This window comes from Nelumbo nucifera, chromosome 1 (assembly GCF_055504915.1).
Source record: "Nelumbo nucifera cultivar China Antique chromosome 1, China Antique-T2T, whole genome shotgun sequence".
Taxonomy (NCBI): Eukaryota; Viridiplantae; Streptophyta; class Magnoliopsida; order Proteales; family Nelumbonaceae; genus Nelumbo; species Nelumbo nucifera.
The window spans coordinates 7,686,140-7,707,264 of record NC_142649.1 but is presented as its reverse complement, the minus strand read 5'-3'; the positions used below and the strand labels follow the sequence as shown (position 1 = coordinate 7,707,264).

General features: G+C 37.8%; 1 protein-coding gene across 1 annotated transcript in view; it reads left to right on the top strand.

Annotated features, from left to right (window-relative positions):
• The window catches only part of LOC104586991 (cysteine synthase-like), a 33,999-nt gene extending 13,921 nt beyond the window's left edge, over positions 1 to 20,078 (top strand). The window contains exons 6-10 of the mRNA XM_010244403.3: positions 6,891 to 6,942; positions 7,037 to 7,116; positions 13,028 to 13,087; positions 14,246 to 14,326; positions 19,776 to 20,078. Coding sequence (XP_010242705.1) covers positions 6,891 to 6,942; positions 7,037 to 7,116; positions 13,028 to 13,087; positions 14,246 to 14,326; positions 19,776 to 19,868 — 366 coding nt within the window. The 3' untranslated portion in view covers positions 19,869 to 20,078. The remainder of the gene's footprint in view (positions 1 to 6,890; positions 6,943 to 7,036; positions 7,117 to 13,027; positions 13,088 to 14,245; positions 14,327 to 19,775) is intronic.
• The last annotated feature ends 1,047 nt before the right edge of the window (positions 20,079 to 21,125 follow it).

Genomic DNA, 21,125 nt, shown 5'->3' with positions numbered 1-21,125 from the left:
ACAGTTGATAGTCGCATGTTGAGTCCTTTTGCTTTGGTTCATTAAGATATTTGGGTCTAATTAGAATTGAGTCCTATAATGGTTACATATATTTTGTTATTTTTGTTGATGATTGTTCAAGAATGACATGGATTTATTTAATGAAAGAAAGGAGTAAATTATTTTCCATTTTCTAAAAGTTTCATGCTGAAGTACGTACACAATTTGGTGTTTCAATTAAAATTCTCCGTGCAGACAATGGCAAGGAGTATTTCCTTACTTCATTTCAACATTATTTGGAACAATGTGGCATTATGCATCAGACATCCTGTGCAAACACTCCTCAACAAAATGGGGTGGTTGAGAGGAAGAATTGACATCTACTTGAAACAACTCGGTCTCTTCTTCATCATATGAATGTTCCGAAATCTTTTTGGAGTGATGCAGTGCTTACCGCTTGTTTTCTCATTAACCACATGCCCTCGTTAATTCTTGACGGTCGTTCTCCGTTCTCTATCTTGTTTTCTGTTTTGTCTCCATATCCCTTGCCTCCCAGGATCTTCGGGTGTGTGTGTGTGCTTTGTTCAGAATCTTGGTCCTGGTCTAGACAAGTTGGATGCACACTCCATTAAGTGTATCTTCCTTGGCTACTCTAGGACTCAGAAAGGGTATAAATGCTACAATCCCATTACTCGGAAGTCATTTGTCTGTCCTAATGTTACATTCTTTGAATCTGTGTTGTACTTCTCAGGTCCTGATGTTTCTCTTTCTCCCAAAGTGGTTACTCTTTCCTTTCAGTTGATAATCCTATTCCTGTTGTTGCCGTTGTGACTGAGTCTCTACCTCCTCAAATGCAATATCATACTAAAAGTTCACCAATCCGTCAAGTGTATACTCATTGACAAAGACCAGCACCTCCACCAGCTTCTACTCCGTCTACAGATCCAGTTTCTTGCACACTCGAGTTGCCTTCTAACCTTGACCTTCCTATTGCATTGCGGAAAGGTAAACGTAGTTGCACTCTGCACCCCATATCCAATTATGTTTCTGTCTCTCACCTTTCCGCTTCCCATCGCCAGTTTGTTTCTCTGTTATCTTCTGTGTCTACACCTAATGATGTCTAAGAGGCTCTTACCTCATTAGGGTGGTGTAAAGCTATGGAAGAGGAACTCTCTGCCCTTAATCACAATCATACGTGGGAACTCACCGATCTTCCCCCAAGTAAGCATGTTGTTGGTTGTAACCAGGGTGGCGTAAAGCTATGGAAGAGGAACTCTCTGCCCTTAATTACAATCGTACGTGGGAACTCAGCAATCTTCCCCCAGGTAAGCATGTTGTTGGTTGTAAATGGGTGTATACTATTAAATATCTACCAGATGGGAGAGTGGAACGACTGAAAGCCCGTTTAGTTGCCAAAGGATATTCTCAACTTTATGGTATAGATTATGTGGAAACCTTTTTCCCATGTTGCTAAGATTGGCTCAGTACGTGTGTTGATTTCCTTAGCAGTCGTGAATGATTGGCCTTTGTTTCAGCTCGATATTAAAAATGCCTTCCTCCATGGTGATCTTCTAGAGGAACTGTACATGGAGCAACCACCAGGGTTTGTTGCTCAGTGGGAGGATGGTAAGTTGTGTAAACTCAAGAAGGCGACCTATGGGCTCAAACAGTCTCCCTGTGCTTGGTTTGGCAAATTTAGTGAAGTAGTGATAGAGATCGGAATGAGACAATGTCAAGTTGACCACTCAGTGTTTAGCTATGATTTTGAAGCTGGGAAGATCTTGGTAGTGGTTTACGTGGACGGCATAGTCATCACTGGCAGTGATAGACTGAAGATCTTTCTACAAGATCACTTTCAAACAAAAGATCTTGGGAAGTTGAAGTATTTCTTGGGTATAGAAGTCGCTAGGTCAAAACAAAGCATAAACCAATGCCAGGGGAAATATGTTCTGGACTTATTGGAAGAAACAAGACTATTAGGTGCTAAGCCAGCTGAAACTTCCATGGAACCAAATGTGAAGTTGGGCAGTGATATAGGTGAATTATTTGATGATCCTAGAAGGTATAGAAGGCTAGTGGGAAAACTTAATTAGTTAACTATTTCTAGACCAGATATCTCATTTGTTGTTAGTGTGGTAAGCCAATTTATGCAAAGCCCTCGAGTTCCTAACTGGGATGCAGTTCTTAGAATTGTGCAGTATTTGAAGGGGGCTCCGGGTCGTGGGTTACTGTACAAGCCAGGAGGTAGTCTCGAAATAATTGGCTATACAGATGTAGATTGGGCAGGCTTAGTATCTGATAGGAGATCCACTACAGGTTATTGTACATTTCTTGGAGGAAATCTAATGACATGGAGGAGCAAGAAGCGAATTGTTGTTGCAAGGAGTAGTGCAGAAGCAGAATACAGGGCCATGACACACACTACATGTGAACTAGTGTGGTTGAAAAATCTTTTGCAAGAAGTTGGGTTCTCAATAAGCAAACTCATGAAGTTATACTGTGACAACCAAGCTGCAATTCACATCGCATCTAATCTAGTTTTTTCATGAGAGGACTAAGCACATAGAGGTAGATTGCCATTTTTTGTAAAGGAAAAAGTCCTTAATGGTGTCATAAGTACAGAATATGTGAGAACAGGTGATCAGTGGGTAGACTCGTTTACAAAAGGGTTGAGTTCGGGAAGAGTGAGCTATGTATGTAACAAGATGGGACTATACAATATATATTCTCTAGCTTGAGGGGGAGTGTTAGAGTTAGATAAGGAAGGGTATTTCAGTCTTTTCATCATCTGTTTAAGTTTTATGTTAGTTACATGTCCCATACTTAAGTAGGGGTATATTTGACTTTGTGCTTTATTTTTGATGTGTGTGTATATATATATATATATATTTATTTATATATATAGTCGATTGGGAGAGTCTTTTAGATTTCTCAGTTAGACACCTCTTTCTCCTCTCTTCTTCTTTCTCTCCTCTCTCTGTCTCTCTGTCTCTCTGTCTCTCTGAAATTAGTTCAACAGATTTATTTTCACAGACTCTAAAGAATTAAAAGGACCATTTTCACCCTCAAAATTTGATGGAAAGGCTGCTTTAAGGCAAAAGCAGACAACGTTAGAGACGTCATTGACGGGTTTGTTAGAAAATGAATAAAATAATAAAGCATGCTTATGTGACACTTCTCAAGTTTGAAAAAGGCCACTTTAGAAGTTAATCTAAGTTAAAAAATAAATTTTATTAACCTTAAGTAAATTACTTCAAGGATTTTCTCAAACTAGAGCCATTAAGTTAACAAGAATTAATTTAATAGTAAATGGTTAACAATAATTAGGAGCAAATTAATACTTAAACACTAACTTTATTAGCTTAACTAATAGTAGATTGACAATCACTTAATTTACTTAATTAACTTAGCCCACATAGTAACTCGATTTTCTTAATTAAACTACTTTACTTAATTTCTTTAATTATTTTATTTACTTATCTTAATTTACTTATTTACCTTAATTAGCTTTGATTATTTAATTACTCTGTTTACTTAGCCTAATTTACTTAATTGAATTAATTGATTGCTTAACTTACATAGTTGGATTGATTTACTTAATTGTCTTAATTAGTGTTGTTTATTTAATTTACTTAATTAACTTTATACCATCATAGACCCTAAAGTAATTTACTTAATTAGCTTTATTAAAGTGACTTTTTCAAACTTGAGCAGTGCCACATAAGCTTGCTTTATTATTTTATTCATTGTCTAACAGATCTGCCGGTGACGTCTTTATTCTTTAACATTGTCCGTTTTGCCTTGAAGTTTCCTTTCCATCATAGTTTGAGGGCAAAAATGGCTCTTTTAATTCTTTAGGGTCTAAAGTGGTTTTTTTTTTTGCAAAGTTAAAGAGTTGTTAGAGCCAAATATCCAAAATATTGCAATAAAGACAAAAATGGTTTTTAAAGACTCAAAGGACACATGACCTAACTGACGGTTCCTTAATAGATATGGTCATTATTACACTAACTCATAGACTGACTCATGAGATCCATAAACTTAGATGTCTCCAACCTAGCTTTACCATTCAAAATATAGAGACCATCAACCACGTGACCCTTTCCAATCATTCTCTCCGAGGAGAAATCTTGAAAAACACAAGAATTGGGAAGAAAGGTTATGGAACAATTGTGAAATTTAGTAATAATGCTAATGGACATAAGATTAATTGGTAATTTTGGAGCATGGCAGATAGGTAATATAAAATTGACACTAGGGTGGAATATGGTTCCTTGATCAACAATGGTGGAGAAGGAACCATTTGCTAGTCTCACCTTACCCCTTCTAGATAAAGATGGTAGCAAGAAAAAGGATCAGGCTTACCAGTCATGTGGCTGGAAGCCCTGGAGTTGATAATTGAGGGATCACTAGGAATAGAAAAAAAACATCAAGTGAAGTGGCCTAGTTACCTGAGCTGGTGGCATAAGAAGTGGAAAGGCCTATTACCTGTGCCCTCTAAATGACAAAGTACCCTATTATACTACTTCAAAGGGTCACACATAGGACTATGTAAAACCTCCCTTGGTACAAACCCATTGAGTGACTTTGAGCAGGCACAGTAGAGTGAGTAGGCTGGTCATCCATGAATATATGTGCCGGTTGTCACATTATCTGAGTTAACCTTCTTCCCTGGCTTCTTCTAGAACTTCTTAGGCTTCCCCACTAAGTCCTAACAATTCTCCTTAATTTGTTTCATCTTCTCACATTGAGTATACCACAGTTTGTCTTTGTCATCTTCTTTAGTCTTCTTAGATTGTTTAACCTTTTTACTATCACCCTTAGCCATGAGAATAATTTGCTCCCCCTAAGGAGGATTCATGGCATTCCTCATCTCTTTTGACTGCATCAGTGTGTACACCTCCTGTATGTTGGGTAATTCCTTGCTTCTTAGTATCTACACCCTGATAGGCTCATATATAGGATTAAGACCAGCAAGGAAAGCAAACGCCCATTGATCTGAAACAAGACACTTGTAAGCCTTTGCATCCTCAGTCCTCACATCCCCACTCGATGGACTGATAGTGATCTAACTCTTTCCACAATCCACATAGATGTAAGAGTGAAAAAATATGTTTAAAGAGATTTGTCACCTTTTGATTACAAGATGAGTACTCCATTTGTAATTAATACACTTTTGGATGATGTCTTTGTTCAGAGTAGGTAGCCTTTGCTTGGTCCCAAATCTCCTTTGCCGTCTCAGTTCACATGGAGTTTTCCTAAGAGAAGGCTGTATGGAGGTCAACAACCAAGACATAATCATGTGGTTCTCTTGTTCCCACCTATTATGTGTAGGACCACTTTCCTGGGGTTTTACAACTCTTCCGGTCAGGTGTCTGAGTTTTCCTCTCTCTCCAATAAACAATTTTACCTCTTTAGCCCAGTCTAGATAGTTCAGTCTATCTTGTGGGGTGATGGAGACAGGAACAAACATATTTTCAGTACCAGGACTACCACAAGATTGAGTTCCTGTTACACTAGAAGTAGCTGAATTATCCATTGTCATATTCCTCTTCAATGGCCTATAGGGCAACAAGTTCATTTCTGCCAAGCTTCAAATACATACCCAGTAGTATGCAAGATTGAGTTCCTGTTACACTAGAAGTAGCTGAATTATCCATTGTCATATTCCTCTTCAATGGTCTATAGGGCAACAAGTTCATTTCTGCCAAGCTTCATAAACATACCCAGTAGTATGCAGGCAAGCCAAAACACTACACTGCCAGGCCAAAGAAGGTTATCTTCAGGGTTGCCAAACCCAGTCTAGGTCTGTCAGTGACTTCTTTCACCCAAACAGCCTTCAGACACACTTCAACAAGTGATACACCAACCTTGACAAAGCAGGTGATTCAATTCATCACTTCCAGTCAACCTCTCAACACTGCAGATCTACTTAGGAGGGAAAGAAATAACTTTTCGCAAGTCTGTGCACAGACTTAATGGCAGGTGAGTCAAAACATCGCTTCCAAGCAACCTTTCAGCACTGCCTCTACTTAGGAGGAAAGAAATAACTTTTCACAAGTCTGTATTTAATGGTTTAATAGCAGCAGTTACCCATCATAGCCCACCCATAAGTATTAGGGATACCCCCACAAAATCTGGATATCAACAACTCTAGGCCTACACCTGCTACTGAGAAAAAAATTCAAAAAGCTTGCATAACAGGTCCTTCTACATCACTCAACCTGTGTTCGGATCTGAATGAACCACCTTGGTATTTGCAACCAAGGAAAAAAGGAAAAAAGAATGACTAGATGGTCATTTTGAATAATTACTATCTTCCCTTCCAATCAATCCCACAAACAGGAGAGAACCACGGATAAAAAAAAATATGAGAACTGGAAAGATGATCCAATCAGATCTCCTTGTCTGATACCATGAAAGCAGCCTTCAAGTCTTGAAGGAAGAGAGAAATCAGAAGAAGACTGAGTGTGGGGGTGCCCACTCCTTATTTATTAGAATGAGCATAATAAGAGATGAAAGGACTAATATATCCCTACGTCACTAATAACATATACAACATGTGTCTGTTGTGTTGGATTCTCATATAAAAAAGTTAAATAAGTATCATTTAAACTACTTAGTTGAAAGGTTGTCCCTTTTCTCATCATCATCCATGCCTTATCCCAATACTTTTCTAATTTCTTTTTATATATTTATTGAAGGCAGGCAACCACTACTGACAAGTTGCATTTATTGCTGATTTCCAATTTTGACTTGTTAATTTAAAACAGGGAACCTCCTGCTGTTTACACCTCATGCTTTAGGCAAATGAAGTGTCTTGCTGGCATCTTTCTATTTAACTTAGATATGTTGTCCTCATGTTCAGGTTCTTACCCTTTTAATTTGTTAATCGACTTTATGAAGCATAGGTTATTGGTGTGGAACCTGCAGAAAGCAACATCCTTTCTGGGGGAAAGCCTGGTAAAGCCAACATACCTTTTAAACTGACTTTCTTTTAAATAATGCTTCTTTCAGGTTTATTTTATGCAATCTATCTCTTCTTGCCATAATGCAGGTCCACACAAGATTCAAGGGATTGGGGCAGGTTTTGTGCCCAAGAATTTAGACAATGAAGTACTTGATGAAGTCTTAGAGGTATAAATCTAATCTCTTCCTATATTTATACTTCTGTTCTGTTCCATTCTACTTTCTGTTATTAAACATTATTTTTTCTTATTAATTTGGTACCTTTCTGTCACACCAATAATGCATAACCAAGAATTCTTATGTTTTTATTATAGTTATTCCAGCTAATGTTTAGGATCTCAATATCTAACTTGATCAAGTCAGTATTGCACTCTGTTGAGTTGGGTGGACAGAGCTTGACTCAACTGATAGATGCGATTCAGTATGATTTTACCAGTACTGTGAATTTGGCCAACTGACAAGTCAATGGTTACCTAATGTTGCTCCTGGCTATCCAAGGGTCTTGAGAGGGGTGGGCTCAGTATTGCACTATGTTGAGTTGGGCGGACAGAGCTTGACTCAACTGATAGATGCGATTCAGTATGATTTTACCAGTACTGTGAATTTGGCCAACTGACAAGTCAATGGTTACCTAATGTTGCTCCTGGCTATCCAAGGGTCTTGAGAGGGGTGGGCTGAATAAGGACGTAACATTTGATACTTTCTTGCACAAAGTGGTCAATCTCAGAGTCAAACCTAAATTCTCATGCTTGTGAGCCTGGGATTTACAAAAAGGGGAATAAGCCACTTTGGGAAAGAGATCCCCTCTCTCCTTGTGTGTATATGTTTATAGTGCATAAAAGAATGTCAACTGGTATTTTCAAATTCAGTGTTACTGGTAAAATAGTTTAGTGGCTGAAATTATACATTCATAAATAGCAATGCGCACCGTTAAAGGGTAACTACCCAATGTTAGTCCTAGATAAGGGGTGGAGAGGGTAGGACCTAACCTTTGTTTTTTGTTTTTTGTTTTTTTTACACAAAGTGACCAACTCAAACTGGCATTGTCACACTTGTCAGCCCAAGATTTTACTACCCCACCAAACTCTACTTTGTATTGATGCTGTAGATTGCCTTTTCACATGATCAAACCATTTTAGTCTACTTTCTCTCATCTTGTCAACTACCAGGACTACTCTTACATTCTTATGGATATGTTAATGTTGGTCTTTATCTTTTCTAGTTTTTCCACTCATCCATTTAAAGATTTGCATCTCTGCTAGACTCATTTTTTTGGGTGTATTCAGTATCTTTTTTTTTTTAATCATTAACAGATTGGGTGTATTCAGTATTGTTGAAAGCCAAATGCTTTCATGCATATGACATTGTTTGCTTTAGCCATTTATAAAATTTTCCATTTAATATCAGCGGTATTCTACTATCATATAAGACTCTTGATATGTTCCTCCATTTTCTCCATAACACTCTAATTCTGTGGTTGATGCCCACTTTGGTGTCTCTGTTATTATGAATCATCAAACCAAGGTGACAAAAGATGCCTCGCTGAGGCACTCTTGGTCTCCAATCTTGATCATACCCTGATTTCGGATCCTATTATTATTATTTATTATTATTATTATTATTATTATTATTATTATTATTATTATTACATTTAGGGATTATCTCTATAATCTGACTTTGCATTTAGTTCCCCTCTGGTTTCATTCAATAATATCATGCCATTGGTGGGCAGCATGCATCATGGGATAGTGTTGAGGCCTACAAGTATCTCACATGTTTCTCTTGCTAGCCTCTATTTATGGGACAAATTTCAACCCAAAATACTAGCCATGTGTCTCAAGTTGAAACTTGTGGGCAATTTCTTAATTAAAAAATTGAAACTGTGGATGGTTCATAGAACTTGGGCTAACTGCCAATGCAAGTTGGTTATGGGGCTGATGTTGATTTGGGAACTTGTGGACAATCCAGGGGATCCCCTATCAGATCAATAGTTCAGATTGGCCATCACCATTCTACTTGGCAGAAAGGACGAGTTGCATTGGATTTTGGAAAGAGCCCTAGTTGGACCAATTAAAATCCTCTTTTTGATAAGTAATAATAACCAATTAAAATCCTCTTTTTCCATGATGGCTGTATGGGTTGCACATGCTATTGGTTTGGGCTGTGCATGTAACAACCTAGGGGAGTAGTCGTAAGAGACAATAACAGCAACATTCTACTTAGCTTGCCAGACCCGTTTGGGCAAAGAAACTCTTTAAAGGCAGAGCTTCTAGCCCTTATCCATGGTTTAAAGCTGTTTCCATGCAAGGGTGGACAGAGGTATTAGTATAGGAGACTTTCAAACAGTTGTATCATGGATGAGAGCTGAATACGAAATTCTTTGGGTTTTTAGGCCATTATTTAGACAGGTGCAACTAGGTAAAAATTTGAATGGCTTATTCAAGCGGGTGCCTAGGACTGCAAATGAAAGAAGTATTCTTGAATCTTAATACAATGGAGAGCAAGATGGAGAGAGAAAAAGAGAACGAATTAACTGTATAACACAATGGTACGAAATAATAGCTAAGCAAGGAGTCGAGAGGGAGTTACTGTTTTGGGCACAAGTGTAATATTTTCCTTTTTCTGTTCTTGGGAGCTCAAACTCCAGCTGGAAGATAAGAAAGTTTATCTTTATCCTTGTAATATTTTTGTGATTAATTAATGAAATGTGGTTATTGATAAAAAAAAGGTATGAAATAAAGGAGGATTTGTCCATGAAGGGGAGTGGTGGGTAGAATGAAAAAATCACAAGTGATTTTTTTTGATAAATAAAATCACAAGTGACTTTTGTGGACCTAGGGCAGGATAGGAAAGATTAATTGGAAAAGGGATTATAGGAGGAAGGAGGTTGGTGGATTAGGTTTAGGGTGATTAAAGGAAAAAAAACATATATCTTTTGGGGAAGTGGTTGTGGAGGTTTCCTATGGGGGAGAGAGAGAGAGAGTCATTTGTGGTATTTTGTGATTGAAAGCATCTATGGACTGGACTCAAATGGGTGGGACTCTGCATTCAATAGAAGTAACACCCTCAAGAGTCCTTGGTGTGAGAGATTGGATAAACATACAGTGACAATGAGATCTCTGTACCTCATTACGAGTTTGAAATAAGTGTAATCATGCTAGACCCAGCGAGTCCCTATGGTGCTCGTGGGATCATTCCTTTGTGCAACAAGAGGTCTCATGCGAAGACGGTCTCACTCCTGGAAGACTTGCATGACATGAGTCCCCGATGAAAACACTTTAGGAGCTGCCGTTAGGATTAACCAGATTTGGACACGTGGCAGAGTAATGGAGTCCAGGGAGATCGTGCGTGACAGTACTTGGTATCTCCGGACATGTGTCTCTACTTGTATATCTCCCAAGAATGCAATCGGTACAGTGGACCCCTGAGGACACGTCCTTTTTCAAGGAAAGCATGGGATTTGTTCCTTGCTTGCTCACACAAGGGGAGAATATTCTAGAACAATCTCAACCGTACATGATTTCATGGCAAGCTTCCTCTATAAATAGAGGACCTGAGCTCTTGTTCAGGGCCTTCTTTTTTTTTTTTATAAATAAGATGAGCTTTTATTAGACTTTAAGATAAGACTTACAAGCATCCTTTAGAGAGGCATGAGATGCTACCTCTCTATAAAAATCGAAGAGCAAAGAAAATTAAATAGAGTCCAAAACAATGCATCCCTATTCACCCCTTGCTTAGCCAAAGCATCAGCCATCCCATTTGCAGATCTCCTCACCCACTGTATCCTGAGATTCATATTCCTAGTAAGCCACTTAAACTTCTTCATTTCATTTCTGTAGCACCAGGTTATAGAGTCCGGGTCCTTTAGCCAGCCCACCACCACTTTTGAATCCCCTTCTGTCACCAAATTTGCTAACTGTAATTCATTGGCAATCTGCACCCCTTGTAATGCTGCCAGCAACTCTGCTTTGAGAGAGTCACCCAAGCCCATGGGGCTGGAAAAAAAGGCTATAAGTTTACCTTCTGAATCTCTCAATACCCCTCTTATACCCGAGGGGCCTGGATTTCCTTGGCTGCTCCCATCGAAATTCAGTTTAACGAAGCCTTCCATTGGAGGTGACCATTGCATCTCCACACATTCCTTTCTTGAAGTGTCTTTTGCAATTACTTCCCAATTCCTCCAAACATCATCAACGGAGAATTGGGAGAACAACTCCAAAGTCCTCACCCAATGGACCACCCTGACCATTGCACAATCCCTAACAGCTTCTTTGCTTCTTTGTTCAGGGCCTTTTTAATACTTAATATCTTTTCAACACTCTGTTGCATCCTTTGCTCTATGCCCAAACTTTCATCTCCAGGCCTTGCACCACTTAATCCCTTATGTTCTCTATCCCTGGTTTTCTAATTCCAACTTTCATAGCTCTTGGACTAACTCATCTTGTCGGCATACACCTGAAATATTAATACTTGCTACTTTTCTACAATAAATATGTCATAATACTATATTTTGTACTAGGGTGAAATTCTGGGGCACCTGTGTTGGGGTGCTTCGGGAGACTCTCCTTTAAGCCAAACCTTTCCAAGAATTAAATAATCTCTCAACCTTCAAACACAAGGTCATTGCTGAATTTGCTGGTCAAGATAGCCTGGTTTTTCTTGGAACCTAGGTCTAAGAATGGGACTGAGGCTGAAATTCCCAAGCTTGTGAGGTTGTTAGATATTCTTGCAAAGGTCTCTTGGATCTTCTGGGGTGGATGAGAGAGTTTGGGGCCAAGTACGACTCACAGACCCTTATCCAGCCAAAGCATTGTGGTCAGGCCCTGTGCCTCCTAAAGGAGAGGTGTTTTGTTAGGACTTAGGAGGCAGATGATATGATTACAAATACATGTTATAGTCTCCAGAAGAAATGGAAATACTGGTGTATCTCACCTCATGTGGTGACGACACTACTCACCTTGCAACTTGCCAATATTGATGTTTAGACATGGAACCACTTTTCTCTTCTCTTGGAGGGTAGCTGGATGGCCCATTCATCCATTTTGGAGCTTTTCTCAGACAATATTTTTACATGTTCTACCAAAAGGCAAGAGATTTTATGGCAGCGTAGAAGGGCAGCAATATTATGGGGATTTTGGGGGGAGAGATGCTAGAATTTTTGAGGATAAGGGGCTGGGGTAGCTGCTTTGATAGACCTTTTAAAGATAAGAATTGGGCATTGAACCTTAACATGTGAAAATCAAATGTGTCACCAAGGATGACCTGTTGAGGGATTGGCAGATCGTGGTAGGTTATCAACTGAGAATTCAGAAGAGACATATGGATTGGGTTGCACCTGAAATAGGAAGATTGAAATTCAATTCTGATGGGTGCAGCCTAGGCAACCCAAGGGAATCAGGAATTAGAACTTTTGGCAATCAATTAAACAGCTCATTCAAGTGGATGCCTTGATCTGCTAATGTTTGGCTGACATATTAGCTGAAGGAAAGCCTTTAATGGGGAAAACCATGGCCAGGAGTGGATGTGTAAAATTTTCTTTTTCTGCTTCAAAAATTCTGGTTATAGACAAGGCTTTCCTTGTGTTGCTTTGTATTTCCTTCTCTCTACCTAGCTATTTGGGTAGTAGAGAGCTTTTTTTTTGTTTTAAATTTTTAATTTCTGATTAACAAACATTTCAAATTGCTTGAAACCAGCACTCATAAACGGTTCAAATGAGTTGATGGTTCACATCAGTGATTCACTAAGTCAATGGTTTTGATTTTAATCTGACCAAGTGCCCAGGTCAATGATAGTTTAAAACACTGCTTATTGTTGGGTAAAACTTTCTTATTTGATGAAATCTACTTCCCTTAGCCTTGCAATCTAGAATTCCTTTGAGTCCATCTTAGATGGTTCAATTTGTCCTGCATCATTTATAATTTGATATCTGCTCATGTGTTTGTACACTCTTATTTACAATAATACATTGGAAGTCTGTTCATATGCAACAAGTTGAATTGGTATGTAGCATTTTCCCTTCATATAGCAGGCTTTTCTGTTATTTGGAATCTCATTTTTTAATGAGTTTGTTATGTAACAGATATCCAGTGATGAAGCTGTTGAAATGGCAAAGCAATTGGCTCTTCAAGAAGGGTTGTTGGTAAGTACTAATTTAATCTGTGAAATCGTTATGAAATCAACATTGTCCTGCAAAAGTAAAGTTGCATTTGGATCTTTTAACCTCAAAAGCACTTTGAAGTTTGGATGCCAAATCATTTTTTTTTTAGTTTAAGAAATATATTCTGCTTTTGCTTGTTCTATGATGTTTTTATTGTGGGTGAAAGCTCTTTGCCTTGAACTTAGAACCTTTGTTTTCTCTTTTAATGAAAGTTGTTTTTTTTTTTTCATTATCAAAAAAAAAAAAATCTGAACAGAAGTGAAACCTACCTGCCGTCATTCTGAGCCCTATGAGTACTTTTGGGTGAAGATATTATATTCTCAATTTTCTTCTGGCTCCAGAATTATTTTGTCTTTATTTGTATTTTTTTCTTGAACACAATCAAGGAACAAAATGCTTCTTTTCTTTCCTTCTGTCATTCATTTTCCCCAAACATTGGATATGTTTGGCATTTATATTTTTGAAACCATGTTTATTTTTCATTTCTGATTGTTTAAAAAATATGCATCTGTTACTTGTAGGACAAAGAAGTGGTATTTTCAACCTCATGTCTTTTTTTTTTTTTTTTTCTTTTTAAGCATCTTATGCAAATTGGTCCTTTAATTTCAACAAGTTATTCTTTACCTATGATATATTTTTTCATCAAAGAAAAAATATGGTGCTTTATGATTCTCATAAAGTCCTTAGAGTATATCAGGTATTGTTAACTTATCAATTTAACTTCCAATTAATGTGTCTCATCTTGTGGCTGCACATTAGCTTCATAGTCAACATTAAACCAGGTTCAGTTGATTGGATAATCTCAACTGTTGAAATCTCTAGTTTTTTTTTTCTTGATAAATCGTAGTTTTTCTTTCATTCATTATCTCTATTATTGTTGAACCTTTTAAAGCGATCAAATTGGTTTGGGGTGATTTCGGAGAATTTCTATGAGATTCTGGACTTCATTCCAGGGTTCACCCATTTGGATGCTCCAGATCAATGAGCATGTGCAACACCTTTTTGTTGGATGTAGGAATGATCAAATGTATAATATGGTAGTTAAATCTATTCAGTAAAATTATTCATCCTTTTTCATTAGATGGATTGTTCTTGTTAGTTGTTAAGTTGCTGATCCTTAAATTCTGATCCTTTATGCAGGTTGGCATTTCTTCTGGTGCAGCTGCTACAGCTGCCATCAAGGTTGCAAAGAGACCCGAGAATGCAGGAAAGCTAATTGCGGTATGTATATTCTTGTCTGGCTTCTCTCTGAATTAGGAGTTAGGAAATCAAATTTTATGTTCTCTTGATATGATACGATATCCTGTTAGTAATAAAAAACAACTTTCAAAATAAAATGATATGATATCCTATGTCAAAATTTAAACCTAGGGATGCAAAGTCTCTAATTCTATTATTCAAAACTAGATTGAAATAAAGAGATTAAAAAAATTAAAAAGAAGGATGTTGCTCTTGCGAAAGCTGAGGGTATCCACCTGCAACCAAACAACAAGAAAAAAAAGCTCCCAAATAGCAGAAACAAAGTAGCAAGAATCAGGAGATTAGGAAATGTAAAGAATTTTTTCCATTATCTTTGCACAATGGGCATATGCGAGGAGATAAGCATCAAGTGTTTTTTTTTTTTTTTTTTTCCATTGCAAAGTCTTGCAAGTGTTTATTTTATCATGGAAGGCTTCCTAGCAGAAAGCTTGAATTCTAGGTGGCACCAATCCTTGCCAAATGGCCTTAACTGGAAAACAAGCCTTAATAGAGGGGTTGTTGGAAAGTCCAAAAAAAGAGGCACAAGGAAAATAACCAATCTCTAAGCTCTCTTCTAAAGATTCAAATAGAGCCAAAATCTCTGGGGTTTTGCAATCCCGAAACCCTCATCCAAAACCCAAATCTCATGGCAAACCATGATGGAAGGAAACCAATCATCATCATCCAAGCCTTATCCCAACTATATGGGCCTATGGGGTCAGCTACAAAAATCCTGTTTTGATATTCTGTTCCGTTTAATGTCATATCCTTTGTTAAATCCAAGGTTCAAAATATCGATACGTATCGGGCCATATCAGCTGATACGTATCATTATCAGTGACCTAACGATACACCCCTATAGTGGGTGTTTTGAGGACTGACCTGGTTCAGGGGGTAGATGGGGCCTTAAACCAGCCCCTCTGAACCAGTTTGAAAAAAAAACTAAAAAAAATAAAAAAAGCGAAGCTTGATACACCCCAACTTGCATATTGGTCTGTATCGATATTTTGAACCTTGGTTAAATCATTAGCAATTAAATCATTTCTTAGTTCTTACTACTTTCACCCATGTTTTTTATGGGTCTACCCCTACCCTATCTAGCGCCTTCAACTTGCAACAGATCACTTCTTATGGGAGGAAACCTAACTATCAGATAGGAAGCAGATAGGATGTGAAGGTAGAAAGAACAAAGAGGGGAATTTATCTTTAAAAGTCAAATCTTCCCATCAAAGGTCCAATCAAGATCTGGCTTTTCTTCCGGAAAGTTCATACCTAATGAAGCAGAGAAAGGATATGCCCATTAAGTTTTTTGGATAAGATTCATACCAATAATCGATTTCTCAATTTTGGAGATCTCTCCTGAATCATGCATTCCACACAACTCCTTGATTATTTATCTCATAACTGTTCTTGGCCAACATCTCTCTGCTTCCAGCAACATTAAGAGAAGGGAAAATGATGAATTGAATGTCTTGCAATGGCAGCAAACTGAAAATTTTGGGTGAAAACCGAAAGTGAAAATGGCATTGAAAGGGGTAGCAGTTAGAGTGGTGGGGAGGATGAAAGAAAGACTGAAATTCCTAAATTGATGTCTGGTTGAGAGAGCCCTAAACTTAGATCCTGACATTAGATGTGGAGCACTGGGAGTTTTTAGAAGTCAAGTGATAAGATTGGATAGATGGACACCGTTACTAGGGTAAACTGTAGACAAAAGCAGGTACATTTGGGTTGATGTTTATGGTGTTTAAGGCAGTGGGTAGGGGTGGTCATGGGCCAAGCATAGGCTGGGTTTAACACCCATGATAAAGGCTTCAGCCTAGGCCTGGGCTGGGCCCAGGCCGCACCCCAGGTCTAAATTACAAGTCCAGGCGCCAGGCCCGGGCCAGGCTTACAAGTTTTGCAGACCTAATGAAAAATTAATTATTTAGAAAATTTTAAATTAAATAATATACAATACATGAAAAAACATTATACAAGTCCGAACTAGGCTAGGCTTGGCTAGGTTTTGGGCCTGTTGCATAAGAAAAGGCAATGAGCCTCATTTAATTCCTAAACTTGGTTTAGCTTGACTTGCTTGTCCTTTTATAGATGAAGGCAAGGCTTTCATTCCCATTCTTGAGCAACGTGGGATGTGGAACAATACTCAATAGTGAGTGTTACCATTAAGTTTTGTCCCAAGTTCCACATTATGGGAATGAAGACCTTGCTTTCTTTTTAGTGAATGAATAAAAATTTTATTAACCATAAAGATAAGAGTTACAAGCAACCAAGAAAAGGCATGAGATTCAACCTTTCCTTTAAGATTGATCACATATTCTCAAACTTAATTTGAACATTAATTACAAGGTAGTCCAAAATAGGGAATCCCGAGACAGGACTTTCTTTTTCATCTATAAAAGGTCTTGCCTAGGAGGGCAACTCTCATACTTGAGTTGACTCGTGTCAACTCATGAATAGTTAAGTGTTAAAAAATTTATGTTTTATATAAAATTATAAAATAGTACATTAACATAAAATAAAATATATTTGCATATATATAACATATAAAATATATAATTTTAAGTTTATATAATTTATTATATATAATTCATAATATAATATATTATAACATAAAAATATTATATATTTAAGAACACATATTATATTATATTGTGGGTCAGGCTAGGCTTGAAGTGTTGGGCCCAAATCCAGCCTAGAATTTTCTAGGCTTAATGCGAGCATGGGATGGGCCTGGGCCCGAGCTTGGAAATTTACGGGTTGGTCTGGGCTGGGTTTTGGGGCAGAGGCGCAGAGCCAAGAACAATTGCTTGTGGCAGTGGGAGGGTCAAGTGGTTCAATTTTCATAATAAGACATGCAAGCAAATTCAGTTTGTGAGAATTGTCATTGAGACAGAGGAAATCAAATCAATTCCTACATTGTTAGATCTTATTTATTTGGGTGAGATCTTTGAAATATGAATTGTAGTTGCAAGAAACAACCCAACATTTTTACAACTTGATAAGGGTAGGAGTGGGAAAATAAAAGGGGAAGAGGCAAATGATAGTGTTAGGATTTTTGGATAAATGAGAGGTCACTTCGGGAGGCTGAAGATGAAGGTGAAGGGTTGGGGTAGCATTGGGACCACTTGGAAATTTCAAAAGTTAAGAGGACTAATGTGGGAAAAGTTGAGGCCCAATGAAAAGAAAAATAATAAGATAAGCCTTGGCCCAGCCTAAACATTTGAAAAGTCTTAAGGTGTGGGGGTATTGAATGAGGAGCGAGAAATTGAGGAAGGGTTTTAGAATAGAGGAAAGTCGAGGATTGAACAAGGTAGGGGTGCAACTTTGGCAGGCCCAATTTTAGCCCGGATTGAACCAACCCACAATTTTACATGGGTTGTGGGCTTGGCTTTCTGGTCCTCAAGCTAGGCCTGGGCCCAAAAGGCCAAAAGTTCGGGCTTTCTTATTTTGTGGGCCAGGCTCGGGCCTAGTCTTTAGGTAGCTTGAACCCAACCTTAGCCCAACCCTATCTTATTCTAACCTGAGCCCAGCTTACCTATGTATACATATATGCATATACAAACACATATATGAATATTGCTTTTGATAAATCATAGAGAAGATGATGAGAGATTTTTTATAGGAACCAGGGGAAGTGAAGAGGGATCATAGGATCAGCTAGGAGGTGGTGAGTAGAGGAAAAGGTGTAAGGGGTTTTGGAATAGGTAATATGTAGAGGAGGAATTCAGCTCTCTTGGGGAAATGACCATGGAGAATGCCACAAGACAGGGACAAGTTGTGGGTGGAGGTGATAGTGAGTATTCATGGGTTCATGGACAACAACTGGGATGCTGGAGCTTCAGCTAGGACAAGTCAAGCTTCTCCTTGGAAAGCAATTAATGAAACTTGTATGATTGGGGTCTTCCTCATTGAAGGAGCAGTATCCATCACTTCTTTTGCACTTATTCTAAAAATGGAGCCATCTCTAAATTCTTGGTTCCTTCAAACTCAAGTAATGGCTTCAATTGGGATTTGGGCTTTCGAAGGGGTATAAGACTCTGAACTCCAGAATGTACTTACACTACAACTGTTGGAGGAAGTCTTTCTTGATTCCTTTAAGTCAGATAACCGAATTTGGACTAATACCCCTTCAGGCTCTTTTTCTTGTGGTTCCTTCTTCTAAGCCTTGTCCCGATCTTCATTTATCTCTTTGCCTTCTTTTCCAATTAAGGAGGCATGGTGTAAGCCTATTTCTCCTAGAATTGGTGCTTTTTGTTGGAAGTAGTCCATGAAAAGATTAATATTTGTGATTTACTTCAAAGAAAATGACCAAGTTGGTGTTTATCCCCCAATTGGTGTACTTTATGCAACGCTAATGGTGAGAGCTGCTATCACTTACTTGTCTTTTGTTCTTTTACTGCTCTTATTTAGGAATGGTCCTTCTCCTATTTGGGTGTAGGTGGAACCCTTTGGTGGATGTTCAAAGCCTATTTGCTCCATTTTTTTGTATGGCCAAAGATGAGGGGAAGACTTATGTGAAGATATTAAGAGCAGCAAAACTTGGACAATTTGGGAAGAAAGGAATTCTAGAATTTTTCTAGAGAAGGAGAGAAGCGAGGAAGACATAATGGAAACAATTACAATTAGAGCGGTACATTGGTTGAAATCTTTGGATTTAGTTTTAAATGTGTCAATGGATGACTTTATTATAAAGTGGAAGGAAGTGGCTGAATCTCGCTCAACTAAGTCCGTCTCAAATTACCATTGGTCTCCACCGGAAAGGGGGTCCATTAAACTTAATTTTGATGGAAGCAGTATGAGAAACCCATGATTATTAAGTATTGGTGTTGTATTTAGAGATGAGGAGGGTAAGATAATTGCTCTATACTCAGGACCAGCTGGGGAGGGCAATTCCCTTAGAGTAGAAATATTGGCTTTGATGGAAGGTGTTCAAAGTGAGAAAGATCTGAACATTGGGAAATTTGTTGTTGAGAGATTCAAAATTGGTAGTGAGCTGGTTACAAAGAAAGAAGTCAAAGCTATGGATATATAGCAATGAAAAAAATGAAATTTAGATGGTTGACAAGAGATATGGAAATCTCTTTCATTCAGATTAAACATTGTGCTAATTCCTTGGATGATACTTTAGCCAAACAAGGGTTGGGCAGAGAATCTCTATTTTGGGTGTGGGAAATCGCTTGGTGAGAGATAAGAGACTCTCTTTCTCTCTCTAAATTTTCTCCATTATAAAATCAAAAGCTTCTAGCAAAAATAAATAAATAAATCAAATTAAAAGTTGTATTGCCAATTTCATCCTTAGTCAAACAGTGTGAACTGTGGATTTTGCAGTATCCAAAACAAGGAGACCATTTAATATCCAATCATTTTTTAGTTGAGTACCTAACCTATTTGTGTTAATCCTTTAATTTTTTTCTTGGATTTGGAACTGCAGGTTGTATTTCCAAGTTTCGGCGAGCGGTATCTATCCTCTGTTCTTTTCCAATCAATAAGAGAAGAATGCGAGAAAATGCAACCAGAGCCATAAGAAGTAACTTATCCAAGCTAGTTCCTGTATTAAAGAAAATGGGATTTTCCTTTATACATTCTTAAGTTTGTTTTGTTTGGTGAGTCGATTGTTCCTTTACCTGCTACAAGAATAGCATGTGCTTCGGAGGCTGTTTTAGAAATAAATAATGTTTTTTAGGAATCTGGATAGCAAAGAAGCAATTTCAACCTACCATTTCTCTTCTACCTACTTTTTGATTGTACTCTTAGCTATAGTCTCAACTATTTATATGGGATGCTCTGATCCTGCCTTTTTTTCTTCTTCAAATCTCGTGTGTTTTGCATGGGTAGAAAGAATCAAGCATTCTTCACATTTTTCAGCAGACAGAATGTCTGATTGGATTTTTTTTAACCCACATTGCATCCGTGCATTGGGTTGCAAATGGATCAGCAGACACCGGTGGGATATCCCACTTACCTAGATCCATATCTGATTTGTTAATATTCGGATTTGAATTGAATATTATCCATCCAGTTTTGCTCGGATCCAGATTGAACTCGGATTGTATTTAAATATTGAATGTCATCAATAAATTAAACTAAAAATGACTTTGATATTGTATATTATGAACAAAATGAATTGAAAATAATCTCTAGTAGACTTGAACTAAACTAACTTTATCAATTATATAATATAGATTTTATGTAGATATAAACGCATATATGGATAAAATTGAATCCCAGCGATGGATCCATAGTTAATCCAATTATTATTTGTAAATGGGTTGGATTTGAATTATGCAAGGTTTAAAATTTCACATGTCGAGGTGTATTGTGGGGCATATCGTTCCATTCAGTTTAAATTATGTGGAACACATGAAAATACATCATATCATTCCTTCTTGTATGTATAAAGGGATATCGGGTGTATCAGTGGCATATCGATCTTGAAGAAAAAATGGTATGGAAGAGTGAAAGAAGGTTCTTAACACTGTCTAGAAGCTTTCTTGCACGTTCAAACCGTGCACCTTGCGATAACTTTTTATACAACCTAGGCACTCTAAATCTACAAAAATGAAATAACAAAGAACTATCCGAAAGCAAGAGTTTTGGCGGTAAACTCGTCTGGGCAGTTGCCAAAACAAAAAGAAAAAAAAATGAAGATTTGTTTGTTTTTCTACAAAACTAACAAATGGGTAGGTTCTACTCAGAATTGACTTCGAATCAGCTTTGAACTGACCCTACTCAATCTGGTTCCAAATTCTTGGAACCGACTCCACCTAGGTCGGTTCCAAGG